The sequence below is a fragment of the Sinocyclocheilus anshuiensis genome, unplaced genomic scaffold (assembly GCF_001515605.1).
Source record: "Sinocyclocheilus anshuiensis isolate Anshui unplaced genomic scaffold, SAMN03320099.WGS_v1.1 scaffold330, whole genome shotgun sequence".
NCBI classification, from domain to species: Eukaryota; Metazoa; Chordata; class Actinopteri; order Cypriniformes; family Cyprinidae; genus Sinocyclocheilus; species Sinocyclocheilus anshuiensis.
This window is the reverse complement of record NW_015547689.1, coordinates 3,335,630-3,353,277: the sequence shown is the minus strand read 5'-3', so window position 1 is coordinate 3,353,277 and position 17,648 is coordinate 3,335,630. Positions and strand designations below refer to the sequence as shown.

General features: G+C 37.0%; 2 protein-coding genes and 2 pseudogenes across 2 annotated transcripts in view; 3 read left to right on the top strand and 1 right to left on the bottom strand.

Moving 5' to 3' along the window:
• LOC107703467 (membrane-associated transporter protein-like) overlaps positions 1-1,889 on the top strand; it is an 18,143-nt pseudogene extending 16,254 nt beyond the window's left edge.
• Positions 1,890-3,129: 1,240 nt separating this feature from the next.
• LOC107703594 (relaxin-3 receptor 1-like) lies at positions 3,130-4,646 on the bottom strand. The gene has a single exon (XM_016506281.1). The coding sequence runs from the start codon at positions 4,514-4,516 to the stop codon at positions 3,278-3,280; it is 1,239 nt and encodes a 412-aa protein (XP_016361767.1). The 5' UTR covers positions 4,517-4,646; the 3' UTR covers positions 3,130-3,277.
• Positions 4,647-9,534: 4,888 nt separating this feature from the next.
• On the top strand, positions 9,535-11,180 carry LOC107703466 (granzyme K-like; annotated as a pseudogene).
• Positions 11,181-15,553: 4,373 nt separating this feature from the next.
• LOC107703593 (ankycorbin-like) overlaps positions 15,554-17,648 on the top strand; it is a 56,465-nt gene continuing 54,370 nt past the window's right edge. The window contains exons 1-2 of the mRNA XM_016506280.1: positions 15,554-15,794; positions 16,454-16,525. Coding sequence (XP_016361766.1) covers positions 16,490-16,525 — 36 coding nt within the window. The 5' untranslated portion in view covers positions 15,554-15,794; positions 16,454-16,489. The remainder of the gene's footprint in view (positions 15,795-16,453; positions 16,526-17,648) is intronic.

Genomic DNA, 17,648 nt, shown 5'->3' with positions numbered 1-17,648 from the left:
AAAAAAAGTTTCTTCTGCAGCAAATTGGAATGATTTCTGGAGGATCATGTGACACAGAAGACTAATGTAATGGCTGCTGATATACAATATACTGTATGTAGCTTGCTTGTGGTTGTGTAGAATGTAGAATGTGTAATGCAAAGATATATAAATGCTTATCAGTAAGGGCTAGTGTACATTCAGCCAGTCATTATAACAAACTAAACACTGACAGGATAATCAGGACCCTTATGTGAAGATTGTGGGTCTTTTATCATCCTGATGGTGTTTATTTTGTGATTAAAAAAACATCTTACTAAACATTATTCAATTTATTGCATGGATACTTAGCAAATATGTAAAAACATAAAGCTCTTATATAGATAAATATTGATTTGAATTAAAATTATTAAATTGCTTTGTAGAGCTGGTGGAGAGACAGAAGATGAGCAGCTAAGAAACATAAGTTTCCCCAGATTAGTTCAATAAGAACATTTTTTAATTCAAGATAGTACTTCACTTGTTTTAAACATAGTTTTTCACTTTGGTTAGCCTCTATCTAAAATCCATTAAAGCATGAAGTTGCAAGAAAACAGAAAATCAAATTACAACTCTAAATCAATCCCTGAAACTCAAACTGAATTATAATCAAAATGTTGATTAAATCCTGCAAATACAACTTGGCTTGTTACTTACATTTGAATTATTGTTATGTGTTGGTTCACAGAGCTTGAAATTGGCTTAGAAGTCATGAACATGCTGTCTTAAGTGTCAAAGAGCAAACACAATGCTCTCTGCAAGGCTTCGATCTGTAGATCCACTGATTTCACTATATTATTTTTCTCACATTTTGTTTTTAAACAAAATTAGATTTAAGACAAATTATAAATGAAAAGGTGTCATTTTATTATTGCTTGGACAAAATGCTGCACTTTTCTTGAAATGTGTCAAATAACAAAACTAAATAGAATTTTTAAAACAAACCCCAAATCAAATAAATCTCTTCATATAAACAAACCAAGGCATTGCCTGTGCTTTTTCCATTCAGAATTACAGGCAATCACAGCATTTGAATCACAGCCCAAACAAAGATGCTGTAGGCTATGCATGCAGCATGAGCAGGTTTTTTAATCTAAATCAGATTGTATAATTTGACATTTAAAACAAAAACAGAATGCTCTAACTTTAGTTTTGTTAAAGTATGCTACATAAAACATCTGCACGAAACAAATACAGCAGACGGGCTGAATGAAATGCAAATTCACTCTCTTGTCAGCTCTGGCGCTTATGGAACAGCAGATTTCCTCGGTTACCGCTGTAAACAAAGCAGCGCTGCGCTTATGAACCACTACATTAATATGCATTATACAGAGGCAAGATGAAAAGAAATTACCATCTAAACTTTTCTAAAGATGGTCAGTTCCCCTCAGAGATACATTCATATAAACTCCATCAAATGTATCGCGATTTGTTTAACATCTCAACCGATTTGAATCGTCACATATTTGAATCGATGTTCAACAGGCTGGCCGTGCATCCTTATATCCCTACTTTTCAGATGATAGAAACGTCTCTTTTTTTTTGCAATGCTGTATAGATGTTTTCTGATATTTTAAGTCCATGTGCAAAACATTTGTCAAGGATTTAGCCTTTTTCTCATGAAAAGCATCTGTCTTGTCATAGGTGCAAAGGAAATTGGGCAGTGATGAACCAGCTCTTGAGGGCCGTGGCACTGGCATGGACTGCGCAGCTCTTACTTGCATGGTGCAGCTGGGTCAGGTCATAGTGGGAGCTGGTCTTGGAGCCCTGGTCAATCTAGCAGGCAGTGTGATTGTTGTGGTTCTCTCTGCCTCAACAGTATCCCTAATTGGCTGCCTCTTTATAGCTCTCTTTATGTGATGTACAGATTAAGCCTCAAATAAACACCCTTTCTCTATTTCATATGGTCCGTCTCCTCTATTCACTGAGATAGAGCAGGAAAAAGACACATTTTGTGGGTACTGTGCCAGACTACTGTGCTTGACTGTTCGCTGATTCCATCAAGTCTTTCTCCGTGCACTCCAGTTCACATGCCACATTCTAAAATAACAACCTTCATCATCAGTCAGGTTGAAAGAAAGATTATATGTACACAAAGAACAGTTGAAAAAATTGCAAGGTTTGGATGTTGTGTTTATGCATGTTCATTGCTCTTTTAAGATGAATTGTTTTTGAGGGAATGAATATTATCATGTCCACTGTCAAACTCCATATAATATTCATTTTAAACAAAACGACTGGATTCAAACATTTCAGATTTACTTTATTTCAGTGATAATCAATGAACTGTTGGTAGCGAGCTGTGCCTCAGATGTAAAGTGTTTCAGCTTGTAATTATTTCAATTATAACTTTTTATATATATTTAATTAAGACAAACATCTTTATGCGGGTGGTGTTAATTATTTCTTAATCTGACGACAAAGTCGGACATATCAATAAAATCAAACATAGCAAGATTTACATAGTCACAGTTCACATGTAGGCCTATGATGATAACACACCTTCTTAATGATCCACATGATGTTCACCCTGCTGCAAAAACATCTTAAACCAGCCTAAGATGGTTTGCTGGTCTTCACTGTCTCCTAACCTTGTCAGGCTAGTAAACTGGCTGATTTTGGAGATTTTTTTTTTTTTTTAGAGGATTTAACTTCAACCCATCACTGGCTGATGTAAGATGTTTATTAGCAGGGAAATGGTTTGCTTTGGGTAATTGTTGAACAAAAATACATATTTGTACCTTACTGTGAATAAATAGGTGAATATAAATACGGTGTTGTTGACACATTCATGATTTAAAAAAATGCAAACAATGCAAATTTATTATTATTTGTAAACCAACTGATACATTATTAAAGTAGAATCAAATTAGAATTAAAATAGAATTCAATTAGAATCAAATTAGAATTAAATATGAATCCACGTTGTGCCTCTGTGAATAGGCTCTAAAAGGTTTTAATGAATACAAAAACTTGAAAACTTGTTTTCACAGTTCCATATTAGAGTATGAGCAGGGCAGAGTAGAAGTTGAACAGGGAGCGAAGTTAAAGGGTTTCTCAAAATGTAAAACCCGGAATGGATTCCAGCGTTTAGAATGGGGAGGATCCCTTCCACTTCTGCAAGGTGTTCCAAACCGGAACTCGTTTAGTCTGCGCATTAGTTTAGTTGGCGGAGGGAGAAAAAAAAAACCGTACAAACTAATTAATTTGCCATTTTGTCTGAGTCTGAAACATTTCTCATCAACTTCACAACTTCGCGTTATGTGCTGTTAGGCAGAGGGTCGTTTTTGCCGTTATACATGACAGCCCCCGGAGGATAAAAAATAAGCGCTGGCTCCGCGGGACTGAGCGGAACCAGTACTGGACGGTGTTCATCCTGCTCGGGCTTCGTGGAGGCGGTAAACGGTCTCATGTTCGTCACAGAAGGCGATGTGATTTGCCAAAACAGCTTCTTCAACGCTTTTCTGAATTCCCTTCTCATCAGACAGTAAAGAATGGGATTGAGACAACTGTTTGAATGAGCCAAACATACCGTAACTGGAAAAATATACACTTGTGTCGTGTAATACTCGTAACTGAAGTGCACTACATTGAGTTTTATTAAGATTCCCCACGCTGTTAACGCCTGGTTCGGTAGCCAGCACAGGAAAAAAGACAAAACGACGATAGTCACAGATTTAGTCACTTTTGATCGCCTCTTAGCACTGGAGGTGTTCACGTTTTTGTTAGTTATGAAGCGCAGGAGAAGCAGATAACAGATAGTGATTATCCCGAACGGAATGAGGAACCCCAAAAGTACCTTTTGCGCGTGATATAACCCCAGCCAAAATTGCGCGTCCCCACTCCGGTCGGGAAATTTCATCAGACACAGTTCCTCGTTGGAAACCGTGGCGGTCGTTGAAAATATCGCGTTTGGCAGAGCGGCACCGACCGCTGCTATCCAGATAACGATAGTCATCCACTGCGCGGGGAAACGCAGCCGGCGTCTTCTACTTTTTAACGCCGAAGCCACGGAGCAGTATCTCGCCACGCTCATAGCCGTGAGGAAAAACACGCTGGCGTACATGTTCGTAGCTGTGACATAAGAAACTATCTTACACATCGCCTTCCCGAACAGCCAAGTGAAATCCATGGCGTTCTCCACAGCCCAAAAGGGAAGTGTCAAAACAAACTGAAAGTCTGTGACTGCCAAACTGGTCACGAAGAGATTGATGGAAGACTTCTTCCATGCTTGTTTGGACTTCATGAGATACAGGACGAGGATGTTACCGATTAAACCCAGTGAGCACACAACCGAGTAAATGACAGAGATGATTATTCTCAGGACCGCAGATCCGTCTCCCATAAAATCGTGTTTATCTAAATCGGCGAGATCTTGAAAGTCACTCCAGGAGAGATTAGTCCTGTTTGCCGTGAAGCTCGTGTTGTATTCACTTAACAGGAGACTTCCAGACGCGTACTCGGTGCGCTCGTCTTGCATCTCGGAAGTTTTCTGCATTTCTCGTTTTTAGTGTAATTTTCCCATCCTGGTCGAGATACTCACTCCTGAATCTTATCATTCCAACTTCTCCCGTCTCCATTGTCTGTCATTGCCATTTTAGGTTTCCGTGGGGGGAAAAATCGTCTTTGCGCGCACATCCCAACTGTGTTTTATTTATATTTCATATTTTAGTTATATTTCAGTCCAGGTGGATCTTTTTAATTCAGTTTAAATAAATCTAACTATGAGAGGGCAATTAACCTAATTTTAATAATATTTATCGCACAAATCTGTTGCCCATGCGTAGCTTCAGGCGCATTGACAGCTCGCTGCGTTTTTATAGAGCCAAGTGTCGATGGATTGGATGGCGTGCGCTTTTACGCAGCACAGACTGGTGCTCCCTGTGATTCGGTGCCGTGAATAGATAAATAGAGTGAAGAAATTGATCAATTCTACAATTGACATTTTAATGTTAATTTGAATTGATGCACCGCATTGAGTTTTGAAGCATTATTTGAGCAGATAGAGGAGAAGGAGGCTAATTGTCATAATGGCTATACGGTTTTGAGTCCAATTACGGAAATTATTGTTTTTATATCAGTAGTTATGTGTGCTGGTTTAAAATTAGCTTAAAATGACAAAGATCTGTTCTTCAAACTTTCAATATATATTTTTATTAAATAGCTTTTGGGTAAACAAGTGAACACAATTAATTAAAACCACACATGGTATACTTTCAGGAAAGTGTAAGGAGGGTAGATTTTAGGATATATAGTAATTAAGAGAAGGATATTTTTCATCATTGTCATAATTCCATACTACTTCAGAAAGGTTGGTATAAGTTTTCTCATGTTCTATATACATGGTATACTGAAATTGACTTTAAAAAAATGAACTTACCCAGAAAAATATTACCTGGAATAAAAAAGTTACAATTACAACTAGCCCTCGTTTCCCCTTTATCTTTTGTATTGTATCCTCAGGACAGAAAAGATACATTTTTGCATATAAATTACTTTTGTTTTTGAAATGATACCTTTTTAATATGAAAGAGGTCAGCTATCTCTTGATTGACATGCTTAAAGTATTCACTTGTTCTCACATAATTTTTTTAGTGTAATTTATTTGATTAAACAAAAACAAAAAAAGTACTTTCATAATGGTATGCTGATCATAATACACTGACAGATACAAGACCAGGCTAGAAAAATTATACCCCCTTTGCATAAGGTTTCTGTTTATTAGCACCAGGCACCTTTAAAAATTGTATCATGTTGCCTTGAAAAAAAAAATGACTTGAAGGTTGTTTTGTGCATAAGCTATTAGGTCAGATCTAATGAAGTGATCTCTGCCCCTCTCCAAATCCTCGTCATTAGCTTGTGATGGTGCACAGAACTTGTTTAATGAAGCTTTGCAGTGCCTGTGGGATTTATGATTGGATCTGGATGAGAGGCGAGAGTGCAGTAAATGTGTTTGGTTTTCAAAAACATGTTTACTGTTACACTCTAAATTCCTCAACATTTTGACTTCCTAATGACAGAATGAAAGTCCAATGTTTTCCATAGTTCAAGTTAAATAGTACGTTTGAGGCAGCAGAGATACGCTGAACTAAGACATTCAACTGCAGGATTTCTGCAATCTCTTATTGCTTACCAGAGTCACTGTCTTTAGTCATTTTGCGCTCTTGACTGTTCTTAAATCATTTTCTAACAGCAGCCGTAGCAAAATAGTTTCTTGGCCACCATGTTACGTCAGGTATTGTCACAACTTCAAAGGTCAGTTCGCATCAGACTCTTCATAACATAGAACAGGCTCAATTTTTCGCTTCTGTGCCAGTGGCGGAGCTTGGCTTTCCAGTGTGTAGATGCAAGTGAGGAGTGAGAAGTGCAAGTTACAGGGATTGGATAAAGGACATTTAATTGGAACATAGCCCAAAATTTTTCATAATGTTTTTATTTATTTAGCTAAAGCTATCATTCTATTTAATTAGTATTTGGTTATATATATTTGGGTACAGGACATCAATGGCACCCATTAAACTCCAATATAGTTCTGGGAATTCATATTTCTCAAGTAGGTGCTGTATTTAACAGCAAGAATTACCAGTTTGCAGTTATGCTTTACTATGAAATAGCCTTGTACTAGAGGTTTGTAGGTTTAGGCCTAGTCCTTCTGCTCTCAGACAAGGTCAGCTGAAACATTTTCTTTACTACCCTGAATCTGGAAACAAAATAAGTGAAGATGGAAATAAATTCTGACAAATCCAATTCTGACATTCTAAAATCAATTTAAAATTGAAACGCATCCTTACTATAGGGAGTTACTGACTCAAGCCGCCCTCAAACATTACTCTTGGCAAGACTTCTATTAATCTAAGTGTATATAGAATGTTGAAGTCCAACGATCAATCAATTAAGTCTCCACAGCAGCTTGTTTTTGTGCTCATTAATAATTCATCACATCTCCTATCCAAACAAGGGGACATGAATAGCTGAGGGTGGAGCGCAGCGTTCTTGTTCCCTCAGAGGATTTCCTCTGTCCTTTTTGAATGGTACTGCACTCGTAAACTGTCTCAGCTCATGTTTTCAAAGCTGAACACAATCCGTTTCTGTTGTGTTGAGTTCAAACCTAGGTCAGACAGTTCAGATGTGAGTCTTGGGAAGATTTCCCGATGTCACTCTATGCAAGAAAGACCAAAACAAATGGAATATTTCATTAAACATGACAAGCGCAAATGGCGTGAGAAGGAAACTAAATGAAAAAGGACGTTTGTGCATCAATATGAACTTTTGTTATGCTCAACATTCATCAAATGCAATATGTTCACTTTTTTATTTATTTACAGGAAACGAGTTAACCATAAATAACCAAAAAAAACAAACAAAAAAAAATATATATATATATATATACATACAAAAATTTTGAAGTGACAAGTGACAGGACACTTTCTGTACTTGCACATTATTTTTTTTGTTAGTTGTTCAGTCATCTGAATGTTCCCCATTCCACCAAAAAATGCAAAGAATGCCTTGCACTTTTCAGTTCGAGTTAGGTTTGATTTCATGCAATGTCTTAAGGAGTAATTGACTTTGTTGTTTGCTTCAGGCTGAGTGATGGATGAGTCACAAACTTGTCACAGGTAGCTGCTTACACTGTGCGCATCTACTTTTTCATTTAGTCAATTGATACACGTTCTGTCATTTTATTTCTCCAGGGAAAACAATTCCCAGTTGAAGCAAACAAGGGCCTTGCTGAATGTAAATTGGTGGATACACTTGATCTCTAGCTGTATTTGTTCAACAAGTTAGTAAATCAGACGTATTGAAACTCAGAATGTCTGTGATACTCATACAGGTGTCATTTCATTTGTGTTACCTAATCCAGTTGCCGACTATGACAGGTTAGACAGAACTTTATCAAATAAAAAGTAATTACATGCTAAAAATAACTGTGAAAAATGTATAGAGGTGTTGTGGGAGTTGTTTCCGAATGTCATTGTGGCAGCCTGTCTTTTTAGCACTTCTGTCTTTCATTGATTGAACACAAAACAACTAATTTACTCTTATTCTTTCCCTATGTTCTGTGTCATTAAATCTGTATCAGAAAAAAAAATCGCTAAATTTCACTAAATGTTCGTGACAGGTCTGGTCACATTAATTATAGATAGAAATACCAGAAATACCCAAATCCAAACATTTAATGTCCAAAGCAACATTTGGCTGCTTTTGACTTTTTTTTTTGTGGACAAAGACGGATGAAGTATTCATTAAAATATTTTCTTTTGTGTTCCACAAATGAAAGAAAGCCAAAGAGCTTTGGAACAACACGAAGGTGAGTAAATGATGACATAATTTTTATGAATATTTGGACTACAAAGTCTCCTGAGTCATGAAATAAAACATTTTGTTCTCTGGGAAGATCCATGAGCCGGATCACTTTTTTCACAAGCATCCTTGTAACAAATCACTTTAGGTTCAGTAAATAAATATACAAACATATAAATAAATACCCCAGTGAAAACCTCAAATGATTTTTTGCTTGTCATGGTGATATGCATGGTTTGATGCATATTTAGGTCTTTGTGGTGATCATTAGCAGATGTTCAAAAGGTGTTCACAAATCTGATCACACATCTGGGCAGTATCTGGAAGAATGTGCCACTGTGTGTTTGTTGCCAAGAACACAACATTTTCAACAGATGGAAATATGTACTTAGTTTGCTGTGCTGAAAGAAAGGTTCAATTTTCCAAAGTTCCAGTCATCATTTGACTTGAACAGAATACCACTGGTTACGCTACTTGAGAAGTTACTTATTGTTTTTTTCTTTATTGGTGTGAATGTATCTGTTTTATAATCTAAATTATTATTGCTTCATTATCATATGATAATGTGAACATTATTAACCAGTCCCATTGAAATTCTTTACAACATCAATTTTCCAAAAGCTCTATATTTGTAAATGTCAAAGAAAGTAAAATGTTCTCATTTGCAAGTATAGTAACTCATTTTTATAAAAACGGTTTCATTTTAGCAGTGTCCTCTGTTTACTCTAAATGGTGTGTTCGATCTACAGCATCAATAGTGTTGATTACTGCAGAAAACAAAAGCTTGTCCCATAGTTTGTAAAATACAATCCCTTACTAAGGAAATCTTTAGGGATAACAGCTGCTGTCCACTGATTGTCCCATAGACTATTGTAGGTGCCTTTCTGTCAATGTAAATTGAGGTATGGGTCAAATTTATTTTCATTATTAATCGACAGAATGCCACAGATACAGTCAATAGAGCTTTTACCAGTCACCCTCAGCTTTAAAGCACTTTTACTTTTACAGTTCTGCTCTCATATGAACACCATTTACAGAAAATATTATAAGGTAATTATTGCAAAATAATTGCATTTCTCTGTTGGTTTTGGATTCTTCAAACATGAATAGAATTTAATGTCAACTTGTTAAAGTGTGCAAAAACAGATTTGAACAAACACACCGTTTGATTTTGCTCTGACCACAAAGTAACCAAAACGTGCTTTGAAAAGCAGTTATTTCCTCAATGCTCTTACATTAGACATTGTTAGATGTCTGAAGAAACACATTGACTTTTGGCTGAAAGAGCAGGCAGCGAGATGGCTCTTCACAGATATTTGATTGTGCATTACTTCTTGGTGTTCACCTTTTTCAAAGTGGCAGGTAATGGTTATTTTTCTGTCACAGAGTTTGATTTAAAAAATTCACACTAAATATTCTTCAGTTTGCTTTTGTTGAATCTGTAACTGCCTTTGAAATCTCTATTCCAGCTTGCTCTGATGTGTCCATTGTTGGAGGCAAAGATGTAAAAAAAAAAAAAAACTTCAACCCTGCATGGTGTCCATTCAGAAGGACCAGATCCATGTGTGTGGAGGAATCCTGATTCAAAACCAGTGGGGTTTAACTTCAGCACATTGCAAAGAGTAAGGCAACCTTTTCGAGCATTCAAATGAACTTGCAAAATCTTTAAGTATAATCTTTCAAAAAGGAAATGTAAATGTATGAATAAGAGCATTCATTTTTTATAGTATTAATGTATAAATAGTATAATGTAGTATAATTTCTGTTTTCCCCCCTTGAAAGAGCTGATGTTTTGCATTTCTGCTAAAATAATTGTCCAAATTAAAGATAGTTATTATTGTAACACATTTTAATTTATATTTATTTTATATTATTAATATTTATTTACTTACTTATGTGAAGTCTATGTGAAGCACAATATAATCTTTCAAAATAAAATATAAATGTATAAATAAGACCATGTGCATTACATAATCAGAGGTGTCATTTTTTGCTCTTTTTTTCTATTTTTTTTTTCTTGAAAGAGCAGTTTTTTTGCATTCTTTCACTAATATAATTATCCAAATTGAAAGTACAATTATTATTATTTAATTATGTTTTAGTCATTCATTTACATTTGTAATGAATCTTTACTGATCTGTTTAGATTTATTTATTTACTTGTAAAATCTATGTGAAGCATAATATAATCTTTCAGAATAGAATATGAATGTATAAATAAGAGCATGTAATCAGAGATGTCATTCGCCTATATTTCCCTGTTTTTTCCTCTTGAAAGAGCTGTTTTTTTTTTTATAGATACATTTATTATTGAATTAATATTTATTTGCTTGTTTGTTTGCAAATTCTCTTGGCTGGGACACATGCCCCCAGTTTTTTTAATGCTAAACTCTCAGTTTCTTAGCTTAAGGTCTAGGCGACCGCCTAGCTCGCCTATGCCTAGAAACGGCCCTGCCTGCACCTATAAGCACACTAAATTCAGTTAGCTATTTCAGAAAACCCATTACATCTGTGACAGTTCTGATCGCTGTCTCTGAGTAAAGGCTCTCAGCGTGTTGGCATCCTCATATATGAGTTCCCTGAAACATTCAATGTAAGGATTAGACAAGATGACATCATGCTCATTAAGGTAAGGATTAATTAAAGTTGGTTGTGGAATGTTGTTTGGACATGGTGAGCTTATGACATTTTTCACAGTATGCCTTTTCTTCTGCAGCTAAAGAATAAAGTGAAAGCAAAACCTAAAAAAAATCCCTAAAAAGGAAAAAGATTTTCCACCTGGAACAAAATGTGTTGTGACAGATTGGGGAAACTGATTATAAGGTCATGAAACCTTCTGATAAACTGCAAATGTTGTGATCACCAAAGACATGCTGTGCGCAGGAAGCATGCAAGAAAAGAGAGGCACCTGTTATTATATTGTAGTCTTTGATTTATGGCTGGTTGCGGGTTCGTTGAAATCATCCATTTACCTGTCTAAGGGAAGAAGACCTTGTGTTCTTTTTTTCAGGGGGATTCCGGTGGACCTCTGGAATGTAAGAAAAACCTAGTCGGAGTGGTATCAGGATCGAGAGGATGTGGTGTTGCAACCCGTTCTCATCAGTCTGCGTATAAATAACACGACTTCCATAATTTGAACGCATACGCTAGGCTACCATTTTAACACGACCCCATGTAACATGATGCAGAAACACTGAAATAATTAAAATAATACCGTTAACCACATGATCTCATTACAAAAAAAGATCGTTGCCCTTACCTGTTTGAAGGTGTACGTGCATCAGGTGAACTGGACGAACTGAGCCTCGCTGGTGACGTCACTGTCGCTGAAGATGACGCGTGGTATTTGGACGCATCTGCTCTCCACCGAAGTTAATGTGAAGGATTGGCGTATCATATGCACGCAAAATTGGCATTTGGCGGATGCATTACACGCAATTAGAAAGTGTAAAGTCGTGTTATTTATACGCAGACTGATGAGAACGGGTTGGGTATTCCCAAGAAACCTACTGTGTACACTTTTTTTTCTGCGAAAGACATATCCGATGGATCAATACAATACTGAACAGCACAACCGTTTAAGAAGCTAAACATTCCCAGCCTATAGACTTTTGGTTGTAGTTCAGATTGCTGTAACTAAAAAATTATGATTTTAGAAAAAAGATTAAATATAAACCTACAAAGTTCTTACTATATTTTTACTGTACAATTTTTTTTTAACAATGTAGGCCTATGTTATACCATTAAAGATAATGTAAAACGCCACAGTATCCATGTCATTATGCATTACACTCCTTGAGTCATGGGACTCGCTAAAATCTTTTTGCTGTGGATGCAATGTTGTTGGGAATTTAATCAGTGGAAGTGGAGACACAAGTTACCGGTCAATATAATCAGAATATTTTTCTGTGCTTATGCTGAATACGCTCTCTGCCAGCTCAAAGTGGATAACATTCAAAGCTCTTCCGTTGAAAGTATATGATGCAAGACCCTCTCCAAATCTGCTCTTCTCAGAAGGACTAGAGACTAGAGAGAGAACGCCAGAAGACTTGAGTGAAATTGATGGGTAGTTATAACAGAACAGTACTACCCCCTCCTGGACAGAAAACTTCAATTATCGAGCGTGTAACTCATTTTAGAGAGGGCTTCCTCTGAGAGATTAGGTGTTTATTTGAGGTGATCCTTGCCTGACACCTATATTTCTTTAAATTTTTTATTCAGTTAAGCCCTCATTTGCCTTTGTGTTGTTCTGAAATCTTCACATCTTTCATCACATTGAAAAAAAACATTTTTTTTACTTCTAAACTGTTATCATGTAGGAGTGATACATGTCTAGTGCTTGCATATTTTGACATGCTTATTAAAATGCTGGTTTGCATTTATGTGTGCAATATATTATTCATGATAGGGGAAAAGCTGTTTTCCGAAGATGAATATTCATCATTACTGAAATATTTACTACCACTTACTGCGTGACCAGCAGATGCATTATCTACACTGATGGAAATCAAGAACCCATTGAAACCCTGTTGGGACTTTTCATATTTCAAACCTGGGAAATTTTGATTTTGAAAAGCTGTGCTTCATTGTACTTGGTTTGTGACATATAGCTGTTCCGGTACATTGGCAGCTCAGTGGAATCTTCCTGCACCTTCAGTTATTGAAGTGAGGTGAGGGGCCGTGTCAACTTTAAGCCTCCCTTCATGCCAAACCTTTATTTAGCCACTGTATGAGGGGATAAACCAGTATATTGGCCATGAGAATGAGTGTGGGGGAAGCAGAATAAACAGCCCTCTGCCGATTCTTGTTTCAATGAATATGCAGATACACATGGCTTTGGTAAAGGCTCTAATTATTCTGTACTGTGTAGGCCATTTGGTATCATTCTGGGAGAGACTGTAGAAATGTTGTCATCCTTGGTTGTAGGTTACAATGGAGCAAAATAAGCAAGAAATGCTGCACCCTATGGTTGTTTTAAATAAGTATATACTTAAAACCTGTTATAATTTGTGGGGGTGAGTTGTCACATTTTAAATGTTAAAAAATTATAGCATTTATTGATCTGTTTCTTTGCCCAAAACAGTGGTTTGATCTTTTTGTATGTTATAGCTTTATATATATATATATATATTTTTATTTATTTATTTATTTATTATTATTTATTTTTATTTTTTTGTTGATGAATGTAAAGCATTTATTTAAAACTTAAATATTTTGTAAGATTATAAATGGCTCTATTATCACTTTTGATCAATTTAATGCATCCTTGCTGAACTATTATTTAAAAAAAATCTTACTGACCTTTCTGTTGTCAGCATACAGAAGAGGATAACAGGTAACTTCCACACACATGTTTTTATTACAGGAACATAGCAGAGACGATATGTGGTGAGTATTAGAGAGATGATTAATCAAGGCAACTTAGCTGAGAAAGAGTAACAGTCTAAATATTTGCAGATAGATGAAGACCGTCACGCTGGGGATTGTGGATGAAGAAGACAGAAGAAGGATTGTCTATAAGTAGATCACACATGTGGTAACACCAAGACCAGACAATGATGGAGTGAAGAGTGACTGCTTATGTAGGGTGAGTGATAAACTGGTGCAGGTGGCTTAAATTAGAATTACAGTGATTGTGAGTGGGTAGGTGGAGCTGAGGGATCTGACGTTGGGTGCCTGGATGACTCCATGACAACTGTATAGGCCTATATTTTTTATTTTCTTTTTTTTTCCCAAAAAGAAAAGGAATCTGAACTTATGTTGCAAGTTTTTATGTAGCCTGAGGCTGTGTTGCTTTTTTCATATTCTCCTCATGACAATGTTTTTGATAGGTAACCTAAATAACCTGTGGTTTGAACTTATTGTTGTGTTGATTACTCTATTGCTTGTGGCAATGGACCACCAAGGCACAGACTGACCACACTAACCTAAGAGGCAAGTGTGGTATTGGTGTTATTCTTTGTTTTGGTGCAGCATGACCACAGATGTGTTGCAGCTCTGAGGAAATTACAAGGGCGGGCTGCTTATCAGTCTATTAGTCCTACTGTCATCGCATTTTATGGTACAGTGAAAGCCAAAATACATTATGAAGCATGAATGTGCTTGATATTACAGCAGTGATTCTAATACAAGCCTTGTCCCTAGTGGTTTATTTGGAAAGAAACAGCAACAACTCATTCTATCAGCAGCTATTTTTCTTCCCCAATGCGAGTCGGTGGGCCACACAGTTCTGTTTGATGCCATATGTGTTGTACTATATTATCAAGCCATGAGATTGTATAAACGTGTTCTGACTGAGTATATAGTACATTTGTAGCCAATTCGGGTTTAAAATCGTTGGACTTGTCCACTTCGCGGCGCCCTTCCCCAGCACTGCTGCACCGAACTGTAGGTCAACATAGAATCCGCACGTTTGGCTTCAGACCCCGAGGGCACTTTTATGGTCCCAGTGAAAAGTAGGCTATTGCATAGCCTATCGCTCACAACTTCTATGTATCGCCTATATGCATAATCATAAAGATATCTGCTCTCGAGCGATTACTGACACCAGTAGGCTAAATGCTTTCCTCAGACAGAATAACTGGTTTCGTGAACATTGGTAATAGTTTGTTACAGCGGTAAAATAGTAGCCTAAAATGAATTTGTGATCGTCTTTTACAGAGTAGCAATAAAATTAACAATACTAATGCCTTAAATTTTAATTAACTGTTAAATCAAATCCCGCGTTTGACGTGTGATGACGTTTTTCAGTATTTCAGTGAAGCGTTTTCATTACACAACAAAGTAGTTGGCAGTCAATGAATTTATAAAAATACAAATAAATCAGTTGGTTATGAATAAAAAAAATATACAAACGTTTACAAATTGTACACATAAATACCTCATGAACAGAACATATTTGCACTTATTTCCTAGGTTCTTAGGGGAAAATGCTTCGTATAATTTGATGTTAACACTTTTTTTGTTTACATTTTTATAGTTCAACAAAAACTAGTTTTTGTAGAATTTTTTAGATTTTTTTTCTAACAATTTTTTTTAAAAGAAAGTTCAAGTCTGGCTGAGAAATGTTTTCCTTTAAAATCATCCTTTAATTAAAGACTCACGCAGACATTTGGTGAACATTATTGCTTACCATAGTAACATTTTGTAAGGGGAATAACGTGGCTCGTGTACTGTATGTGTATACAGTCAAGCTCGGTCACGAGGACACATGGATGGTGACGTCACTCGGTCTGCCCGCGGAACAATCAGAGGCAGCGCGAGCGCCACTTGAATGGATTGTTGTCGGTGAATAGCTTTGCTTCTGGTTTCTCCCCATTAGGCCACCGCTCGCATTTTCTGCCGTGTTTCTTCTAATATCCGCGAGTCCAAATTGCACTAAATGGTAAATGAAGCACTTAACACCACTCGGAAAAGTGTGTTAGCAACAAACCCCTGAGGTCTGTGTGTGGCGGCTTAACTTTTGCAAAGTGGGTAAGTGCAGAAATCTAAACACTCTTTTCCCGTGTATTTTTCCTTCCAATTTCAGGCTATTTCCATTGGAACTAAAGCCTAACTTTAGAAGCGAACGTTTCGGACTTCACGCTACCGAATAAAATAGCTGTAATTTCGCTTCAGTGTTAGATCTACATGCTGTTTACAATCATCATTCCTGTCGGTTATATTTGGACACAATGTTGCCATTGTTCCTCAGTGAAGCGCGGGGTCAGTCCTGTTTGCTTTTCTTACCTTGCTGGAGTCTCTCTGAACACCCCATCCAAACTTTTCACTTTCCCGTGGAGACTCCTCAGGATGATCCAAGAATATCAGTGACCCTGGTTTATGTGTATTTATGGAGCTCTCAGAGTGTCTGGACTCTTGACACAATGCTCTAAGTTTAGGAAACACAAAATGCTCTGACATTGTAAACTTTGCACAGTGACCACACATTAGACTCAGTACTGGGGCCACTGTAACTTGATCCACCTCTGTGTTTTGCCTCCCAAGAGCTTGGTCCTAGTTTTGCCATTAATAACAGTGCTGACCTGATCCTTAGTTTCCGCCGTATTAAGCGACAGTTTGCTTTGGAGTGTGTGTGTGTGTGTGTGTGTGTGTGTGTGTGTATGGACTAACTAAAGTTTGATTTTATTCAGGTGTCCTGGGATCTTTTGGAATCTGAATGGACTAATATGAAGAGCCTGAAGGCAAAGTTTAGGAAGAGTGATGTAAGTATGACTTAGTGTACTTTCAGCTGGTTTGGGAATATTGTGCTGGTCTTGTACACTTATATTGAGAATCATATAAAAAGTCCCTAGATGAAATAAGATAATTTAACAACTTATCATATGATGTTTATAATTCATATATTTTCATTCATTTGGAATCTGAGGTGTAGTTTCATAGTCAACTTGTGTGAATGTTCTAGACTGAGGTGAATGACTCAGAATCAGACATGTCTGCAGCTTTATTATGATGACTGAGTCATAACTGGGAGTATAATTTTAAGGCTGAGAATTTCTGCACCCCCAAAGAAAGAACGAAACAAGCCTCAGATGAGCTTCCTGCCACCAGATGTGATTCAGCAATCATTTCTAAGCTTGTAATAGAACTTCATCAGTCTCAGGCTGAAGTATTGGAATGTACTGGAATGAAACGTTATTGCTTATAATTGCATGTTTTGGCTTGCAAAACCATTGCCACTTGGGCTGAGTCAGCGGATAGAGATTACTGTGAATTTCTATGTGATCATCAAACCGCAGAACTAAGCTGAGTTTTAATATACTTTCTGCCAGCACATGGTCACAGTGGCATTTTGAACATTTGCACAGAATGTTGTTAAGAGCAAGCCTGCCATAGCCACATTCACAGCTCATAATATTAAATTTTCTCCTTGTATGGTGACAGAGGTGTGATTTACTGTTTTTCTTTACTAAATGGTGGGTGTTTGCTTGCACAACAATGTGGTTGTCTAGGAACAAAACTTTGACCTTTTTTTTAAGAAATCCACTCACTCCCTGTGTTCCATTCGGAAGGGCTCATCCCTATGCCCTAATCCCTTCAAAGTGTTTACCCTCCGGAGTGAGAGCTTCGAAGGGTTGAAGGGTGTAGGGGACCAAACAACTGTTTCTTGAAGTGCCCTTCTGCGTCATCATCACGTGCCCACACGGAGGCGCCGTCATCATGCAAAGAATCTGCGTAAAGGATCATGGGAGTCCGAAGTGTCCATCAGTTGTACCCTTCGAAATCCTTCAATCCGAAGGGCCCTTTAAAGTGACCAGTTTTGAGCACTTCGGTTTGGAACGACCCTTCAATATGGCGGCCATGATTGTTTTCACTCCGAAGTGCCCT

What these genes read in the sequence shown, in the direction of transcription:
- LOC107703594 (XM_016506281.1), bottom strand. Translation starts at nt 4,516, where the DNA reads ATGCAGAAAACTTCCGAGATGCAAGACGAGCGCACCGAGTACGCGTCT.